Below are 21,628 nucleotides of genomic sequence, written 5' to 3' on the forward strand. Positions count from 1 at the left end.
GTAGTATTCTGCTTGGGAAAATCAGGCAACAGTGATAATTAGTTATCAGTATCATGAGTGCTCATGGAGTAGGACAGATAATTCTTGTTAATGTTGTAAAATTAATGTTGCAAAATAAATGTATTCCTTAATCGTATACAATGCATTACTTTAACACGGTACACTTTGTAGTTTAAGACAAAACAAGCGCTTTACAGCACCACATGTATGCCTTAAGATTTAAATGTACAATTTTGTTATAGTTTGTAGTGTGAATTTACAAGTAAGACGGTGCTTTCAACCAACTTAAAATAATGGCTGGTGTAATGCTGTGTTAATTTTATATAGTGATCTTATTGACAGGTGCATTCCAGCTACTGTATTATCAGGTGCCCTTGATGTTGTGGATGAATGGACCTGTGAACTTCAGTGTAATATCATAAAAGCATAAAGCGTCTGCACCAGATTCAACGGTTCAAGTAATGGTGCGATTTTTTTTCTTCTGCCTCCACTTCCTATTTTTCTCAACATAATGAGGCAAAATATAGTACGTAAGGAATATGCAGTGTAAGGATAAATTGCATTGTGTAAAACATCTGACACTGGTTTCAACATAATATAATTATGAATGACATTTTATCATTCTTATACAATACATTAAAAGGGAATTCATCACTCTTTTTTGCATAAATGGTTTAAGAAAAATCTCAATTTTGGATATTCATTAAATGTTTTTGGTGTCATTTTCATTAATTGATTGACCATGAGACACTGATATGACTTTTAACTATTACATAAACCCTAAATCTTCTCATTAGTGAGAAAGTTGATCGGGCACAGGTGATGAGGTGGATTAATGTGTTCAGTGTCAAACCTGATGAAAATCAAGGAAGAAAAACACAGCATTGCATTGATCCAGTCCTTAGACCTCACTTGCTGCCTTTCCTGCAAGGTTATCCTGATATGACGATATTCATATGGCTTGCTTTCCAGGCTTGAGAACCACTGCAAATTTGTGAGGTGATCTGGGATAAGGTGAGACATGTAGCGTATCAGAGATCAGTGAACAGATTTGTCCAGGCCAAGAAATGGGACAGAATCCCACAAGACCACTTCTGAAAACTAGTGCGTAGCCTGCATAGATGTACAGCTTATATTGCTTTCAACCATGGCCACATGCTACAAGCCTGTGACTTTCACAGTAGACCCCCTGTTGATCAATCTTGTTGATCAGCATAATGAATTCAGCTGCCGTGACAGTGCACCAGACACAAAAAGATTATTTTCTTCATAACTGTGGTTATATGCATAGTATATTTTCATGGTCATCCTGAGTACGGGAAGCACCGGGAAAAGATAAGGAATCAGAATTTGAGCACCTGCTATAGCTAAACAGTGGCTCAGTACCTTATAGGTGTCTCTGCATTTTTTTTATGATGTTTAGTATGGGCTATGTATGCAGACATGATTGGGTCTGTTTTTATTTCCACTATTTAGAATACCGTAAAACAAACAAAATGGTTATCAGTGGAAATCATTTCCCATGTACAACAAACCGTCGAGTTAAAATCAACGATCAGATGAATAAGGTGATATATTGCAGCAGGCTAGTAACAAGGCAGACAGTAATAGTAATAGCAATGTGGAATGGTCTTACAAGGTCTTACAAAATTGTGATTAACTTGGTTCCTTTGTCAGCAGCAACTTTTAATGGACACTTTTCCATTGAAGAGTCACAGTAAAACCATCCAAGACCAATTTTATCACATGTAAGTATTCTGTGCTTTGTCACATCTATATAGCTTGATACTACCTTAGTCCTAAGTCCTATTGAAGGATATGGATCTAGCCCAACCCTTGTCCTTGGGGAGGGCATTGAGCTCTGGGGAGACCGAGCCGTGCGCGGAGGACCCAAGGGTGGGGGTGTCCAATTGCACCACTGGGAGCTCTGCCACAGTCCAGAGGAGAAGTTAATCCTGGGCTCTTCCTTACTGGGGTGGAGTGGTGGCTCTGTGGCTAAGGTTCTGTGCCTGTGACTGGAAGGTTGCCGGTTCAAATCCCGCAGCCAGCAGAGGAATCCTACTGGGCCTCTGAGTAAGGCCCTTAACCCTAACTGCTCCAGGGGCACTGTACAATGGCTGACCCTGCGCTCTGACCCCAAGCTTCTCTCCCTGTCTGTGTGTCTGTGTCTCATGGAGATCAAGCTGGGGTATGCGAAAAGACGAATTCCTAATGCAAGAAATTGTATAGGGCTAAGAAAGCAACATTATCATTATTATTATATCATTGTATCACTTTGCTTGCTGTAGAGGAGATCTTACAGACTTTTTTCCTTTGATGGGTATATTTTTAACTGCATGCTTTTAAGTTTAAACCATTTTTAATTAGATTCAATTCTTTTCCAATTTCGGCATTTCAGAAGTACCTGTATTCAGTTGTGTTGACTAAAATATAACCAGTTCAACCTTGGAAAAAGCAAAAGAAGCACATTATGGGAGTGTCAGATACCCTTTCATTTCATGAGCTGTTTAGCCAAAACTAAGAGTATGCAAGTTGAGGAGAGGCTGATTAAAGTTTTTTTTTTATGTGGAGGTTGTTGGGAAAAGGTGCCTTTGAAGTTGGATATATTTGTACCTTAGAACTGAGAACAGAAACAAGTTAACCAAGAATCTAAAAGTCAAAGAGATCAATTGGCACTAGACCACCAAACAGAGAGAACCTCTGTAAGAACTGTTACACTAGGCATACATGAAGCTGTGCTCAGTTATGTCGTTTTTCTAGGCTGACATTTTTACTTTAATTCTAAGCTGTAAAATATATCCAGCTCCAAACTCAATCGACCACCATCATCAAAAGGATGATCCATCACATTTTTATGGAACTTGGTTTTGTAAACAAAATCATAATAAAATACATTATGCATTTGTTTATGTATTTGCTTGTTTTAAGTAATACACATTTACATTTCTGTTGTGCTTCAAGTCAAATTACTGTGGTGTAATGTAACGCAGAAAGAGTTTACTTACGGTAGTTAAAGATGTACCATTTTTTTAAATTACCCCAAAGGGGTGTACCTTTTACAAAAGCTTTGCAAAATTCTATATGAAATTATATTCTTTGCAGATACTAAGTGAATGGCAACTGCCAACAAGTGTTGTATGCGAAAATTCTCCTAAACATCACCGTAGTTCTGGCAAAGCATGACCACAGATTTATTGATTTATTGAATGCCTTTGCAACATTGCACAGTCCTCATATTATTAAATATACTACTGTTTGAATCTTTATTGGATGATTAGTTGAGTGGATTATTATGGACTAATTGAAAGAGACATGAAAAGATGTCTAATGATCAGCCTCTGTTAATTCTCTGCTCTCTTCCCTCAGGGGGTACAGAGGACACATAGATAACAATTATCTATTTTACTACTTCCATTTTGAAAAAATGCACTCGATCAGTGAAACATTTCAGGTTGATTCCTTTATGTATGACCATTGGACTTCTCTTATACTAGTTTGCTAAAATAATGGATCTACAATGCATCATTAAAAAGTTAATTCCATTGTGTTGGTTGTGTGGTGCTGTTGCAAATTTTTCATCATATTTATGAAAGTGGAGGACCGGAAAGAAGTACAATTCTACTGTTATTGCTTTCAGGTGTCATGTAAAGCTTTCTGCAGGATTCACAGATTTGCAGAGTATAATTGGATGCATGCCATTTACCACTTATAGTTTCATGTTTTCTGTTTTCTTCATCCTCTCAAGCAGTTTTCCAAAATGTGATCATGTATTGCTGCATGTTTCTTCACTTCATTATAGCTGTGATGTTTTTTTGAGGCAGTTCTTCAAAAGGCACTTCCATATCGAGTGCAGATCTACTTCTCACAGGCACCAGTGTCTAAATCAGATAATCAAAACCTGTAGATCTTACATGTTCATTAATTAAATGCTACAGGATCTTACTTTTCCTTTTAGGAATTTAGAATGGATTGCTTATTTATCAAATGCATTAGATGCTGGATCTTCAGTGAAATTTCAGGCTTTAATATGCACTGAAGCTATGTATTGGTGTAGGCTAAATTTTAATAACTCTTATACCATTTTGTCCTCTAGAAAGTTAAGGGAAAGCTAGAATAAGCTCTGCCAACAAGAAAAGGTACTCTGATCTCGGCCTGTGATTAAGACTGAGATAATTATTCAATTCAGTTTTATTTTGATGGCCCAGTCTAGGAGGCTATTCCGTTTTGATCTTTCTTTTTACAGTCAACGTTTTGTTTTTGTCTTCAGTTTTCAAGAGTAGTAAACTGAGGCCTTTTCTGAAAACTCTTGTCTGTTGGTTTGTTGTGTAGTCATGGTTAAATGGTTGCCTTAGAGATGCTACCATAGGAACTGCTAAATATAACAGCACTTATTGGAATGTGCAACTAATTGGTCAGAACAATTGTAGCTCTTTGTTAAAGAACATTGTACAGGACCAATCGACATACATGTTGATTGTTTATAATGCAGTGTTTATACCACTGCGTTTAAACTGACTCCATTATCTTGGAGAGTACAAATGTTTACGATCATGTTTGTCATGTGATTCTCTTGCAGCTTGGCTCATGCAGATGTGCTGTGCCTCTTCAGAAGTAGAAGAACCTATTGCCCCTCCCATAAAAAGGGATAAAAACCTGTTAAACACTTGAAAGCATAGGGAGAGTGTTTTTGCTTTTTGAAAAACGTCTTCAGTTTTCAAGTATCTAATGGTTTCTATATCTAATAATCCTGTGTAAATTGAAAAGGCATCTTCTGTTGATTTGCCGGGCATCCTTGTATTTACTTGCTTATTGAACACTAGATTATAATCTTGCTTCTGACGATGCTTATAATAAAGCTGAAGCTTGTTTGTTTTCTGATCTGTCTTAATACTTTTTATTATTTTCTATGTATGAAAATTGAGCATTTTTTTGGCTTAAATCCTACACTAAGTAAAATCCTGTTGTCTATTGAATGATCTCAGAAAACATCTTGAAAAATTGATCTTGAAAAACCATGTGCTTTGAAAACTTTGACAGGGTCAGAATTAGCTGTTTATTACAGTACTTTCCATATGAAGTGATATCTGTTGATTAAAACAGTGAAAACAGAATCGTGAAAAAAAAACTCTTTGGAAAGAATTTAAAGGGTTCATCACTCTCACATTCAGAAACTGAGACCTATATTAAAGTGTTTATGGAAAGACTGCAGGGTGCCGGTGTTTTTGTGTGCTCTTTGAAAAATATTTTACTTTTAATGGAAATTAAATAGAAATGATGTGTTCCTCTTTTGATCATATCTTGATTATTTCTTCTGCACCAGTGCAGTCTCACATTGTGTATATTGTAGAATATGTCTCACATTCTTATATTGAAAGAATGTGTAGAGGTTTAGGCTAAGAGGCTACCAAGGAAACAAGTTCTTCTGTTATTTAGTCTGCTTGCCACAGGCATCCAACAGCAGTGACCTTTCATGATGAGGCGTGAGTTAATGCTGGGATACATTTATGACACCAAAATCTAATATTAATAAATATTGGTTTGGTATACAGCTTTGTTAGACGTTCTGCTAATTCTGCATTCCTTGTATTGTTAAGTATAATAAAGGGAAAACAATATTGCCGTAATGGGGCATTTATGACTTGACATGACAAGAATTAGTACTGCACTGTTAACGGTTTGTATGAAGGTTTTTGTTTCACGTAGCCAGCTTTTACTTGTATATGGAAAAAGTTGCAAATGTTTTTTTTACATAGTGAAAACAGAATATGTCTTTGCTGAATTCGAACCACTAGGAGTCCCATTTTTTTCTTTAGAAGCACAGTTATCCCCCAGTTTTCCTGGTTGTATTTTTAGTTAAGAGTACAACATAGCATACAAAGAAATTGTACTGAACAATACATGCTGTGCTATTGATGTGAAAGGTAATCTAAACTACATTACTCCTCTCGCCGTGTTCTGTACGAAAAGTCAGCCTGTGACAAAGCCATCATCATAGTGCAATAAAAAGAAACAAGCATATCCTTACCTTTTTATGTCTTGCCCAATAACTACAGCAAAGAAGCCTACACAACCAACAGAGTATTGGTACAATCTCTGTAATCTCCTAATAATTATTACATTCTTCTGCTAATATGCTCCTGAAAACCAATTCTTTTGCCACTGTATTTGTTTTCCCAGCTCCTCTGATTTTCTGGGAGATGTGTAATAGGGCAATGCCAAAGGAAGTGTAAAACCTTATGTTTGAGGGCTTTGCTGCTTTCATTAGCCTGCAGTGGAGAAATAACAGTAATAAATAGGCGGGTAGTACAGTGTAGGGTCCTTCTTACAATTGCTGTAGTAAAGGTGATTATTTGAGTAGAAAGGCGGCACAAAGCAACAGATGAAAAAGAGCAAAATCTCTGGATGGGCGCAAGCTTGACTTCCAAAACAACTGTACTGTGTACACTGCAGCACTGAATGTGGCTTTCCTTTGTGGGCCTTGTGTAAATATTTCTTCCACTGCACCAATATTCCCAGAGGAGAAGCATTAACCACCTAAAGAGTTGTCATCATTTGTCTCTGATAGGCTGTGCAAACAAAAAAAAACCTGAAGGGATTTTTCCTTAGAAAGTTTTGCTTTCCTTCTTGAACTCAGATTGATTTTTTTTTAGATTTTTTGATCTGCAGGTAAACTAATCTGAGCTGGTCATTGACTATGTTTTTGAAGTAATACTTCTGTATATCTATATTAAGCTAATTCGGATTCCCTGGTTTGTCTTTCTGTTCAGTTGCTTTTCCTGTGGTTTTTCCTGTGTTTTCCTGTTTCACTAGCATTACGTGGTAGTCTTTCAGCATGGATAGCTTTGCAGCTCTGCTTTGCTGTCTTGATATTCTAATTAACAAGCACATTAGTTTGTCACGCAGATTAAGTTTTTGTGGACTTCAGATTTTTTTCACCGTTGGTAACTTTACTTATCTTGGTTTATCATGCAAAATGTGGTCTCTATGTGAGAAGAGGCATTATAAGACTTTGTGTTTCAAATATTTATATCTGACTAAGGTCAGGAGTAACAGCAGACTTATATGTTCTGGACTTTGCTAATACTTTCTCATTAGAACCATGAAGTAGGGCTTTTTGTACAAGGCATGCTTAACACTAGTGACAACTTCTTTCTTGCAGAGTTTATATAGCTTTCAAAGAATTATTAAAGCAAGTCTGTTTCAGAATCAAAAGCTATTCTAATGTAGCTTGTCAGTATGTTTTGTTTATGTAGCAAACAGAATCCTATATAACATTACAGTAGATTTCAGTGTCAGTCAAGAGCTTTATTAAATCATTTTTCCTACATCGTTAATGCAAAATTTACATTTAACATTTTAACATATAAATATTTGAAGTATAATACAAGCATAATTGTCAGTTTCAACAAATGACTGGTATTACCACTCTAACAGCCTGTGTTTTTTTGGTTGCTTATAGCAATTGGTTAACTTTGTCTATTAATAAAAGTGGGTTCAAATGTTTCACAATAATTACAAGTCGATATAATTATAGAAGGGTTGTAAGTTTTGGCCATGTGACTTTTAATCGGAAACAGAGGTAGGCTTTTTTTATGTCCTGTAACTGGTTTTCTCAATCTGCACTGAAGCGGATTCCCGTAGCAACGCAAACAACAAACCTGTCTTTCCCCTGTTAGCTGGTAAAATTTGGAGGTTCCTCCTCAACAACCACATCCTGACTGAAGAGTATTGCAATCGCACCTTACAGCCCTTTTCTCCACACATACCCCTCTGTGAGCACATGCACATCAGTAAAACTCTTTTATAGTTCTCTACTGTAAAACCGGATTTGAGTTAGGACCTTTATAATAACAGAATGGTTGTATTGTATTTAGAATTATAAAATACTTGATGGTGAAACATTGACAGCATCTTAACATATTGTTATGTAACATGATGTTAAAAGGGGAGTTTAATTTCAATGCATGAATGCATTTGTGTTTTGTGTATATTGCACTAAAGGTGCAACAGTAAGCATTTGTTCTTTGTCAAAGACTGGGTAATTAAGGAGAAATTCTCATCCCTTCATATGCCATTTTGATGGACATCACACGGTGATGGTCAGTGAAAAGGTTGTTTCATTGTAACTGAGATGTATAATAGAGAACTGTGGATGTGAACACCAATATTACAGTGGTATTGTGTTTATGGGGAACACGCAGTGCATATTTGCCAACAAGCCGCCTCTGCCAGGCAGTCTATTAAACTGTAATCATCATTGATGTAGCATTACACTGTTTGAGTTGAAAGTGCTAGGTGTTTATCTTGCAGATTTAGACAAACAGTATTAGGTTTTGTGTGTTTCCAAACATTACTGCTGAAGCCCAACAGGAGGGTGATTCTACATGCTTCTGTTATGTTTTTTTTATTTTTTCCTACTGTTGCAGATATTTTATCAGGAACAACAACAGATGTGTATATTTTTAGTGCAGATTTATTTTCCTATAATACAACTGGAATACTTTGAGAAGAAAGGTTCCAAGGCTTGCACTGGACCCACAGACTTATTTAATATGACACAATATTTGTACAAGGACATAATTAGTGCGATTCTAAATTTAATCCCTGTTGGTGTATTGTGTGTTTCTTATTAAGTCTTAGTTTATGCAATGTGAACAATTCATCTTGAATTTTGTGTTAAGCTTGCAATGAGTCCAATTTCCTTTTAGGCTTTTCTTTAAAAAAACAACAACCCTGTATTGTTCTTTTTCCTGTTTTCCAGGTGTACATTTCGTTTCCCCAGCACTGTCATTAAGATCCAGTTTACCTCGCTGTACCACAAAGAAGAGGTGAAGGAGGAAGCCCCATTATCCCCAGTGAGGCCTCTTTATGCCCAGATCTCTCCTCTGAAAATCAACATTCCTGATCCTGATTTCAGAACCATGATGAGTCCGCTGCCTTCTCCTACTGGCACCATCAGGTAGGGACGGACCTGCCAGGACTTTGGAAGAGTCTGCTGTTTGAATCAGTTCACAGTTTAGCCTGTAAATTAGTGACCATGTTGCTGCTCCAGCCTTAATGTGGCTCCTGCCTTAATGAATCCTATAGCATCCTTCCTGCTTCATTTTCTTATACTAGAAGGCAAATTGGCCAACCCCACTCTTGGAAATTTAAAATGTTAATCTTTAAATGATTAAAATCTTTAAATCTTTAGTTTCAAAGCTAACTGCTGCATTCTTATAGACCTGAAAAAGTATAACTGTGCTCTCCTTAGATTTTGTTCAATTATGTAATTGAGAGATCATTTGAATGTATCTTAATTTCCTTCAGGTTTAAAGAATATAGGTTGCCTGAATCGGATCAAATTACTTGCTTAATTAGTTGTAACCCAACAAGTTTTCCAAATTGTTGGATCTAGGTGGTTTAGAATGACCTTTTATGTTTGGATCGAGGTCAAGGTCAGGGATCCCTGTGGTCACGTCTGCCCTACTACACCTCCATTATGTTTTACAGGGTAAATAATATATGCATATTCATGCTGTGCTGTGATGACAGCCGTTTTCTTTATCTTTTGTTTTTTCTTTGGAAAATAAACATTGACCTCTAAAGAACTGAGCAGAAATAAAGAACAATTAACAAACATTTCTTTTTCTTCAGCACTGAGTTTTAACAGCCTTGCATAGAATGCATGCTCTTACATGATAGCCATGGGATTTGTTTCCTCAGCAAAAGTGATAACTTTTATGTGGAAAGTCAAGTGCACAGTAAAATGTCAAATATTTCTGAAGCTGTATATTAAACAGAAAGAAGGCTCATTCGAAGCAGGTGTACTGTACTGCTAATAGCTTCCGCCTCCTTTACAGAGACTGCTAGTGGAATGCTAGTGAAAAGTTTTTAAACTTAAAACTTACTCATCTGAGGATCTGCATTGTAGAATTCAAAGACCATTGCTAATTTTGTGGTTTTACTACTGAAACATAGTTGTAGTGTTTTAAAAACATGTTTATAGAATATAAAATGGTGAAGTTATACAAGAATATATTCCCTGTTAGGTATCAGTTATTTGGTCCTGTTTATCTACTGTAACTATTCCTACTGTAACTTCAAAATGTGAAACGTAAGTTTATCTGTTGATGCTTAGGAACTAACTGTTGATGCTTAGTGCACAACAGGTCAGACCCTTTTGCCAGGATGTTGTTCCTTTTAATTCTCTAGCTTCATTGCTTGTCTAGGTCATAATGGATGTCTCTGCCATGATATCAAATGAGGTTTACCTTATTTTGTTTGAGGGGTCACCATAAAACTGAGGAATGCCCTAACATGCACAGAAATAGGTCTGTGAGAATGAATTGTCAGCAAGGGATTAATCAATGCAAGACTGCAGAGCATAGCACCCAAGAATAGCAGCCTGTCTTCAGAAGCAGGCCTGCACAGTTCTCTAGTGTGTCTTCTCAGAACAGCATCCTGAAATGAAGAGCACATATGCTAGGAGCTTGTGTAACAATCAGAGTTAGGGAAAGTGTTCATATACATACTGTTTACAGTACTTGGAAGACAGATGTCTGATAAACAGCTTTCACTCCAGTGCTTAACTGCATTGCAGATGTTAATTACGTTGTGTAAATTTACATTTCTATAAAAAAATAGGCATTTGCATAGCTGGTATAACACATGTAGGCCTGTTTCATTTCTGTTGCTTGTATTTAACTCTTTCCTTCCTTTGAATTTCTTGATGAAAGAAGAACAGTCCTCACTGCCAGTATATGATTTACATATAATTATTATTATTTAATAATTATTTAATTATTTTATGAGGAAATATTTCTAAATTTTTACTTGAAATGCATGACATGATTCTGTGTAATTGTCATTACCAATGCTGGCGTCACACTACACGACTTTTCCTTTCGGTTTCAAGAAAATCACAGTGAGTTGTAGAGAGTTGCAGCAAGTGCCCGTTACCGTCAGTAGTGTAGTATGACACCCCCAGCGACTCAGTCATAGCGCTCTTAACAGCCCCTATGACTCTCTGCAACTGGCTATGATAAAAGCCTACTCTTGTGTCTGCGACAGTCAACAGCCAATGAGCGCTCAACCGGAAGTACAATGCTGCTGCAAGGCAAGGAGGAATGCGAGTGTTTTGGACTGTGGAAATGGAGGAAAGGCTTGTCAAACTTCGGTGCCAGAACAGATGTCTGTTCGATGTTTCATGTTTGTTTACTTTCGTGCGGTGCTCCTCCTCTTATTCCGATGTGCTCCACGTTGATTGGCTGCCAAAATGAGGCAACCTCGCGGTACTTTCGCGGTGCAATACGGGATTTGGAACCATGATGAAAAGTCATGAGGGAATTGTGTAATTAGTCACCCCCTGCGATTCCTAGTCGTATAATTTTCCACCCTCTAGGACAGAAAAGGCAGCGAGATTCAGCAACTGCAGTCGTTAAATTTGACGTTCTCTCTGACTAGAAGTCGTGTCGAGTCCTGTAGAGTGAAAAAGGCTTAAATGAAACAGGACAAAAGACTGTTCTCTTGTGTACTTTCTTACATTTCAGTGTGGTGAGAAAATGGTGCTTGTAAATTTCGGTATTCTCAGTTCTGGATCCTGATGATTTTTTGAGCAAATGGTTGTGTAAAAATAAAAAGTAATGCAGGACTGTGAATCATGTTAAGACACTGGTTTATTCCCTTTAAAATGATTTATACCCTTTAAATCTGCATTTTCAATAGACTTCAAGCTCAAATGGACATCTGGGTGATTTTTTGTTTGAACACACAAAACAGCAAGACTGGTAAAGATGCAGCCTAAACCGTTTCACGGGGTTTGTCCTGCATTGCTTTTGAACAACTCGAGACACAATAACGTTTGCCCGCAGTATCTCCAGAACTGCTTCACGTGCTAAAGCTGAACAAAACTTGGGAAAGTGATTTGTAAACTTTGAAATGGAAGGATGCTTTCATTTTGTTTCTTCAAAGACACTAGCAGCACCAGTACAAATAGTGCAAATCTTTTTTTTTTTTTAAATGACCCAGTCTCTTTCATTTTCTTGTGGTGGTTACGTCTGTGTGTTCTGCCCTCTTTTCTCCAGGCTCTGTCTCCATGTGGCAGTTTGTTTTTCAGAGAAACCTGCCCCCAGTGGCACCACCTCTCCTCTGCTGCATCAGGCTCTGTATGTGTGTGTGTACATATGCCATATATGGCGTGTGTTGAGCTTGCTGTTTTGTGATTGGTGGAGGGGAGATTGTTGTGGTAAAGCATTTCTCAGCCGCAGTGAGTTTCCTTTTTCTGAGAGAGAGCTCCCTGTTGCCTCCCCCTTTGCGTCCCCTTATTCGGGCAGGCTCCAACGGCCAAGTCTCACACCCAAAACAAACAGAGCCGGAGCAGCAGCAGCAGCAGCTCCCCATGGTCTGGGCCCCTCTAGCTGTGTTAGAGAGTTCTCCGGTTCCGCCATTTAGACAGGTTTCCCTTTGTGTTAGAGCGGTTTCTGTATATGTTGTTGTCCCCCTCCCCATCTCAGTGTTATAACTGAGAAAAGCTTTGTTTTAGGAGGGGAATGATTTGTTAACTGCAGAACTGTTATTTGCTGTGGGTAGGACTTCTGACGTAAATGTAGTCTCTCGATACCAGAAATCTGGATGTAAGTCAAGAGGGCACACAACAGCAGTGATTACATTTTTTTGCATTGTTTTTGCCTTGGTGACTTAAGATGTAGCTCTGTATTAAATGATCAAGCAGATGTTAGTTCCTTGCTAAAAAGGAAAACACAACATGCTCTGCCCAGCTCCAGGGCAATGAAATGATTTGCACACAGAGAATATTCAATGTTTCAGACTAAAATCAGACCATATCTTTTTTTTTTTCTACTTTCTTTTTACATGACCAAAATTAAACCTCTCCGAACAGTTTTGGTCACTCCTGAGTGGCAGATTTGGGGGGGTTGACTGAAAAGTAGTGTTGCAGTGTAGTTGTTCTGCTCTGCGAAATCAGTTAACATGCACACGACCTTTTATCACTGCTTTTGAGAATGAGTGTATTGACATTGAGCAGGAAAACATCAAACGTAAGGATCTGAAAAAGGAAATTTTTACCCTGACCTGGTTTGTACAAGAATTGTAACTGTCAGAAATGACAGATTACATTTTTCTGAAAGGAGGATAAATGAACATTAGTCTCCAAATCATCATTGTTAACTGGAATTACAGTAGTTCTCAACTGACTCATCAGGCTAGGAAGATTAAAAAAAAGAAAAGGGTCTGTTGATTACAAGAATGATTTCTTTTTCTAAACTACAAAAATATATCTTTTGTTAAAAATATCTTTTAATAATCTAAAGATGAGTGACATCTTCCCTTCATTGTAGTAGGTCTGAAGAAGGATATTTCAGATAGCAGGAGGTTTTGCTGGATGTTTTGGATTTTCACCGATTGTAACTCTTGGTACTCAGTGGTAGTTAATTATTGATCTATGTTGGACAAATCTGTTAATCTGTTAATTTGTTAATAACCAGCCATTACATTAGCTTCTTTGTGCTCATTAGCTTTCTGGCATGAAAGACTTTTCTTTGAAGTATACACTTTTTGCTAATGTAACCAATTTTTCTCTTGGAAATGCACTCATGAAACCATACAGGCTGTATGCATTTGTTTTGCGTGGACACTTGTTTTTATTCTATATCGGTCTTCATCAAAATTTGCTTCATGTACAGTGTCAAACTGAAAAGGATCTAGTGACTTTGCACTGCCCATCTGTATGTTTAGCATATGCAAGAGTGCTCTTTGTGTGTTTACTTGTGCAAAGGAGTGTTTACTTGACAAGTAATGGGATGATAAATAAAGAAGAAAAGGAAAAAGATTTACTTGGAAATCAAAAACAACAGATGATGAAGCCATCTGTGTACTGTATTTAATATTAATAATACTTGGCATGTCAGATCAGTGTCATGGACTCCTAGATTCTAAAGCACTTTCTTCTGGACAAATATATATTGGTGTTCAGGTGAGTGTGTCATCTCAAATTCCTCCATTATTTTCGAACGTTTTGATGTGTGACAAGAAAAGCTTGTGTCTCGCTGAGAGCTTGGTTTGTTTTTCAGCCTTTGTGAGTGTGCTGCTTCAGGTTTGTACTTTGACCATGTGTGTGTGCAAGCTGCCCCTGGCCAGATAAAGCCATTGGCAGCACTTTAAGGCCACCTGAACATTTTTAAAAAAGGAGTACAAGGGGAGTATTGCTCCAAATACTTTATGTGAATTAAATTATAATGTAGTCACTTCAAGCTAGCAGCACACATGGTGACACGTCGTACTCAGACACCACAAGGATTTATTGAAAGGGTGGAATGGTGTTATTGTTTGATAATCATGGTCATGTCTATGAATTTCATTACTACACCAATAGTTGAACCTTAAAATGATCAACTCAAACAAAAAAAGAGGTACTTTCATCATTACACTCTTTACAGTTGAGGTGAATGAAAGCAATTAATAGATTCTTTAAACTGGTGTCTGATTATTAACCCCACTTGAAATAGTGCAGATATACAAGCTGTTTTTCCGGGGCCATCTGGATCACTAAATTAAGAACAGGGGTGTGAGCTGTTGCTATTTTTCAGTGTCCAAGCACACTGTACACATAGTTTGATAGTGAAAAGCTTTCTGAATGCTGATGAAAGAATTGAAGTTAAACTGAACGGGAAAAAAAGAGGCGTTTACAATTCAGGCCACACTCAAATAGGCAAACTGGTGTGAGTGAAGAGGATTGAAATGAAATATCTTGTCACTCTGGTTTTTTTTTTTTAGGGAACTCAGTTAAGAAGACTTAGTTTAAAGATGGGAGTCAAATGTCTTAAGTGTTTCATAGTTGTGTGTCATAAAGTAAAATATATTTTTAAATTGAACAGTATTGTCAACAGACACTGACAAGATAGTGTGGTAACAGAGCCATCTACTGGCTGAAAATTTTTTACTTTCTCAGTAACTCAGCTGTTACCACTTTTATGCCATTGGACCACGTAGTAAACACTAACTGCTTTGGTAAAAGTGAAAACTCCTAATGGATCATGTTTCGTTTTTCACCAAACTGTTTTTCTTTGGGCTGTAATTCTTCAAAACAAACATTTCTAGTATTAGAATTATGCAAGCGTTCTACTGATTATTTACTATTTTTTTGTTTTGTATTTTGAATCTAGCCACCTTCTATTAAGTTTGTAGTAAAAATAAGAAATCACACGAACTGTGTTCAGACAGCATTGTGGAATAGTGCCTGGAGCTCTGGACTTGTAAGTCAGTTGTAGGTTTAACTCACGGGTCAGACACTGCTATTCTACCCTTGAGGAAGTAACATTAACATGACCTCAGGTAAACTGTCCAGCTGTAGGTAAATAGGTAAACTGTAGGTCATCATTCTAAATGAGAATTTGTTTCAATTGGCTTATCTGGTTAAAGGCTTATTAACATGTTATTAAAGGAGAACAGAGATTTGCGGCTGTTCTTCCTGTGGCATTGATGTACACTTCAGCAGCATGAAGAATTATGGTGTGTCAACAGCTGTGTCCTCCATCAGGAATGTGTTGTCTAGCGTCAGTGTGATGTATTGTGCAGAGATAATGATGTACATAAGAGGGCACACATTTTGTTGCTGCAACTGAAAACACTACTCAGGAATGTAAACAGAACTTCACTAAGATCCTTGTTTCTAAACTGTTTGCGATTTCTAGACAGGTGTGGCTTAGTCTTATTGTATTTTATTTTGTGTTACTGCTGTAGAAATGTACATCAGAAGAAACAGACTTTTTGTTATATACTGTCAGCCACCAAGTAGATGTTAGCTTGGTAAACTTTTTATCCCTTTGCATTTATGTTACTCATGGTGGGCTTTTGTACTTCACACTTTTAAAACTGTTCTCCATGAGATTCCAGGGAGACTAAGAGAAATTTAAGTGTTTATTTTAAGTGACTAGGCCTAATCTCTATTGGCACCGTTTTTGTCATTCTCAAAACATGTTTTTTTTTAAATAAATTCAGCATATTATCTTTTCGTGGTCTCATAATAGTACAGCATGAACATGCATGCATATAGTGTAGCACTGGTCAACATTTAGTAACGAGAACTTTTTTTCTTTTTTCATTGTTCTCTAATATTATAGTTTCTGAAGTTAAATAATTGACAGTGACCGCTTTTGCTTAAATAAGCTCACCACACCTCTTAAAACGTGTTGGCTGCAAAATAACATCTGCTGCTGTTTCAAATAGTTTCAGTTCAGTGATAATGATGAAGTGTTATAAATGGTCTCAATACATCATTGCATTTTTACATTATTTTTGGTCGCACAGAAAGTGATGTTTTACATTGTGTTGGTGGCAGTTATCACCGTTTATGACAACATGATTAGCCCTTGAATTCTGAATGATACTTCAGATTTTGTTTTGCACTTGTGTTGAGTTTCCTTTTTTTTTTCCCTCCCCCCACAGTGTTCCCAATTCCTGTCCAGCTAGTCCGCGTGGAGCGGGGTCCTCAGGGTATCGGTTTGGACGAAACATTACCTCAGAACTGCAGCTGGCTGCAGAGTTCGCCGCCAAAGCAGTGTCGGAACAGCAGGCTGAGACATCGGGAGGCGACAGCCCAAAGGTGACAGTCCTGACCTCGCTGCTCTCTCAGGCAACAGGCGCGGGCTCCTGAGTGGCTCAGCCAATAAAAGTGGTCGCCTGCCATGTTGTTTGGCCTCTGTTGCTGGTTCGAGCCTAGGCCATGTCGTTAGCGCCTTTTGACTTGGATTCTCCAAGCAGTAAATCAGCAGGGTGGCTGTTAGTGGCGCAAAGTCCTGTCTGTTTCAGTAAAACAGAATCTCCTGTCCTGTGGGGCGCCTACTGGATTTCTGATGCCAGAGAGATGTATAGTTCCTCCACTCACTCTCCTGTAAGCAGCTGCTGAAAGATGGAGGGGTCTTGATGGAAGTGGCTTGTCTGAGGAGCACGTTTTCCTTTCCTGTGCTGTACAGAGTGGCCAGAAAGCCAAGCCTTAAAACATGTGGCGATTCCAAATTGTGTGGGAATGTAATCAAAAATTAAATGAAGACTGTCAGGAGGCAGAAAGGAGATTTTTGGAATTTGCTAGGGCCCTTTCTTTTTTTTTTTCTGGTGCAAGATCAGCCTCTGAATTTGGACCTCATGCTTCTAAGTTGTTGGTCATAAGTGCACTGAAAGTGCTTTATTGACCCTATCCACTTTGCTTTTCTCTTCCAATTGAGAATGCCTCACATTTTGCTTCAACACTGCAACCTCTGATCCATGGGATTCCTGAGAAAAATGTAAACTGAAGTGTTATTAACATATAGAGAGGCATGTCCTGGGTTGGGGGACGGTAATGGTGCTTAACCTCACTGTTCATGAACTTGTGTGGTAAATATAAAAGTAACAAAGAAGTACTGATGATCGCTAATGATTCTAGTCACAGAAAACTGCAAAAAAGTCTTAAAAACAGTGCCGAGGGTTTAAAATAATGCAGTAAAGTGAAGACTCCATGAACATTTTCATTTCAGTTTTTTATCTGATAATATAACAAAATGTATTGAACATGCTTTATTATCAATGCCACGTAGCTTTTTGCAGTCAGTGACAGTGCTCACTACATATCTAATTTTTAGAGAACAGATAAAAGCATTTTAACTCACATACTTAAGAATTTAGTCTATTCTTACCCATTCCCTCTATATATATAATACAATTAATATGTAATAATTTGCTCACTTCTTACCAAAAGATACTCATTCAAAATAAGAAAGAGGGAGAAAGGTTTGTAAATATACATGTTCAGGTGGGTAGCTGCATCAGCATGCGTAGGCTGCAAACAAAAAAGTAATAGGTTTAATCAATGCTGAAAAGAGAAGAAAGAAAACGCATTGTTTCGGCCATGGGGCCTTCTTCAGGTGTGAGAAAGAAAGGGCAGACAGCCCTTTTATTTATAGTGCAGGGAAAATAAGCAAAACAACTACCAAAACAAAAGCCTGAGTTCCTCTTTGAGCTCCTGTCTGACTTTTCCAGTTCCTTAACATAGAGCTAAACCGCTTATATACATTCAAAACAAAAGAGCTCACTGTTTCTCTGGGGCTCAAAATAAACACATTTCTCACCATGACTCTTGACAAAAACTCCAGTCTCTTGAAAAGTAATTCACAGGTTCAATAGTCCCTCTTTTGGTTGCTTCCTTCACTGGCCCCAGATGCCAAGCCAGTGTAAAACATTGGAACCTCTGCTTCTGTTTTTTAAAATGATGGAGGGCAGCACCTAATTCCCCACACTTTTCTGGGAATGTGGTCCAGATAAGGGCTGCCATCTTGTCTCGCCCTGCTGTGCCATCCCAATATATTTGCTTTAGGAAATGTCATTTGCCATCCCTTATCTTAAGTGTTACTCATTTTTTTAATAAAAGAGGCTTTCAAAATACATTGTTTTTCCATTAAGCTTATAGATATGGACCTCCACTTTTTCTTGAAGGTAGTTATAAAGGAAAATATTCTTCACAGAGAGAAAATTACATGCTATGTAGAGCTCTGTAACAGATTTATTTTATTTGGAATTTGTAGAAGGATTACTTTTACATGAGAGGACACTCTAGCATCCTCCACCCTATTACAATGTCTATATTTTGTCTTCATTCTCGGCTCTCACATTTGTTTAAACTCTGCACTGTGTGAATGAAAGTGTGTTGTTTTAAAAACATGTGCAGGTCTTGTTGTTTGTGAATGACATAAGTAGTGTGCAAGGTACTTTTCCCCACCTTTTTTGAAATGTGTACTTTTAATATAAAGCCAAAGCATACTATTGCCTATATAGTAAAACATGCAGCAGTACATCCTAATTATCTTATTCTGAATCTTAAAGCAACCAGTAACATAACCTCTGGGGTATGAACATCCAATTCTAATATGTAGCTAAGTCTTACTGTGTTTGCAAAAGAAGCATTTTGCTTATGCAGTGTTCTTCGAAGTGGGGAGAATGGAGTTTTAATGGTTTCTCATGTGGTAGGCAACATATAATTCAAAAGTGTTAATAAAAAGCTAGCCAGTGCAGAAGATATTTTTGTATCCAGTATATGCATAATGTTTAAAAATACTGCTGATTTAAAGTGTCCCGAAAATATTACTGTGTGAATTTAATTTAAATGCATTGTATCTGCATATAATGTTGAAGGTATGCGTTTTGTTTATCCCTCAGGATGAATCCAAGCCTCCCTATTCATATGCGCAGCTCATTGTTCAAGCCATCTCTTCTGCTCAGGACAGACAGCTAACACTAAGTGGCATCTACGCTCACATCACCAAGCATTATCCCTATTACAGGACTGCTGATAAAGGTTGGCAGGTAGGCACATGAGCTTTAGACATTTGTCCAGTTCTTTGCTTTTTTTATATTCCTTGAAGTGATCTAAATCTGCATGCATTGACTGCCTTTACAGATGTAGATCCAAATTAATGATGTGCCATTTGAAATTTGTGATCAGATTTCTTAATGTTGACTAACATCTGTCCCATTCAGAGTGCTCTTCTGTTCTTTTTACAAAGCAGTAAATATTTTCATAAGTAATGGCAATACATTGGGACATTTCTTTCTGAATCACTGTGCCTCCTTATACTTTCTGTACATAAAAAACTGCTAATATTGTGCTCATCTCCATAGAGGTCTACTAGATCCTTGGACTTGTAGTATAGGTCAAAACTGTTCCACAAATTAGCTCTTATCTTGACTAAATAAGGTTTTAATCTTGCTTTTAAAAAAAATCTTCTTAAAAAAAACAAACCTCTAACATTACTCATGGGGAAGTGTGACGGTCTCCAACATTAGTGGATAATTCCTCACTGAAATGTAGAAGGAAAGAACACTGTGTTTAAGCTGTTGAGGCTTCTCACACTTGATGAAGGCTCAACAGCTCAGATATTTTTCTTTCTACTTTCCAGCATGAAATTGATCTAGCTTTGTTTCTTATATGTCAGGTAAAAGTGTTAAATATTTTGGTACATTTATCATTGTAAACTTTCCTAAAAGGCTTATTAAAGCACTTTGCCACGGAGTTCCTTGAGTGTGGAATTGCTTTACCCACCATTATTAAATCACAGAAATGCAGTGATGAACTTGCTAATAATCCTTTGGCTGTGTCAAAGTCAGTAGTTACAAAAGCCCTCCTTCTGTTTGATGAACCATGTTTTGTGATCAGATGTTTCCAGTGCACTCCTGTCCTTCAGCTATATCTGTGCTCAAAGTTAGTTCCTTCCTCCTGCAGAACTCCATCCGGCATAACCTGTCCCTAAACCGCTACTTCATCAAAGTGCCGCGGTCACAGGAGGAGCCGGGCAAGGGCTCCTTCTGGAGGATCGACCCCTCCTCTGAGGCCAAGCTGGTAGAGCAGGCTTTCCGCAAGCGGCGGCAGAGGGGAGTGTCCTGTTTCCGCACCCCCTTCGGACCCCTCTCCTCCAGGTAGGTCCTCTCCTCTTGTTCACCCTGGATGGACACCTGACCACCCTCTTTCTCCTGCTGGGCCACACTGATGGCACTGCAAGGCACACGTTTATTTTACTGCCTGTTATGTTCGCAGAGTTCAAGGTTCAGACTTCTGTGCTGTATTTTGTTTCTGTAAAGGAATGGAGGTAACTAAGTTGCTTATTTAATAAGTTTATTTTCTTTTGGTAATTGTGTTGTTTTAATGGTTCTAAACATAATGGCATGTGTCAGTGATTTGTGTTCCGGGCTCAGAGTGACACCTGTAATCTGCCTGCTGTCCTAAAAAAGGACTTTGCATTTTACAGTACAGAAATCCTTTCATCAACCTCTTCACAAATGTGGTATGCAGCTTAGTGAGGCTCTTCCTAAATTTTACTGTAAAATGTAAAATTAGTACAATTTTGGTATTTAATTCTGGTAATCTTATTACTGAGAGCTGAGCTTGCAGATTTTTATTGCTCGGGCTTTTGCTGTACTTAGGTTTAAGGACTTTCACTGTGGAAAGTGTGGCTTGGTAGGTAAGTCACTTTCTCTGACTTCAGTATAATCCTCTGCTATAGAATGTCACACCAGATGCTCAGAATATCTGATATGGCAACATGATTGCTCAGTTTGCTGGTGATTCATTGAAATTAGCTGCTCTAACATTCTCAGCAGCTGACAGCAAAAGAAAAGGGATTTTTGAGGAAAGCAGTGAGCAGATCAATTGTGTCAAAATCCTGGAATATTTGTGAAACTTGGTTTCAAGCTGTTTCAGCCTTGCCACATAGAACGTGTCAGACTCGATTGCAGTAAGCTGTGGATATAGTCAGTTGCAGTTGACAGATGAGGAAGTCCAGATTCTAGCCAAAATGTTAGATCTATTTTGCCATATTAGAAATGTTCTGCTATTCCTGCTCTGACAAGTTCAGTTCATTCATGCTTAATTCGCTCTGTAATTCAATCAGTAAAAAAAAATCCCTTGGTTAATCATCATTGTCCAGGTCCAAAAACTCTGAGAATTTATTTCACTCTCAAAAAGTCTGTCACCTCAATATATTCCCCATCTCAGCCAGAGTACCTCAAAGGTGATGCACAGATAAAATATACTTTTTAGCCACTGTACAGGCAAACTTTGATGAAGGTAATGCAGTAAAAGTAAGTAATAGGTGGTCTGATTGTA

The 21,628-nt window shown here is 37.8% G+C and overlaps 1 protein-coding gene across 1 annotated transcript in view; it reads left to right on the forward strand.

The window, feature by feature from the left end:
• Window positions 1–21,628, forward strand: part of foxk1 (forkhead box K1) — a 46,509-nt gene that overhangs the window by 12,854 nt on the left and 12,027 nt on the right. The window contains exons 2-5 of the mRNA XM_006637109.3: window positions 8,762–8,959; window positions 16,444–16,600; window positions 19,186–19,332; window positions 20,249–20,442. Coding sequence (XP_006637172.1) covers window positions 8,762–8,959; window positions 16,444–16,600; window positions 19,186–19,332; window positions 20,249–20,442 — 696 coding nt within the window. The remainder of the gene's footprint in view (window positions 1–8,761; window positions 8,960–16,443; window positions 16,601–19,185; window positions 19,333–20,248; window positions 20,443–21,628) is intronic.

Source organism: Lepisosteus oculatus, chromosome 19 (assembly GCF_040954835.1).
Source record: "Lepisosteus oculatus isolate fLepOcu1 chromosome 19, fLepOcu1.hap2, whole genome shotgun sequence".
NCBI classification, from domain to species: domain Eukaryota; kingdom Metazoa; phylum Chordata; class Actinopteri; order Semionotiformes; family Lepisosteidae; genus Lepisosteus; species Lepisosteus oculatus.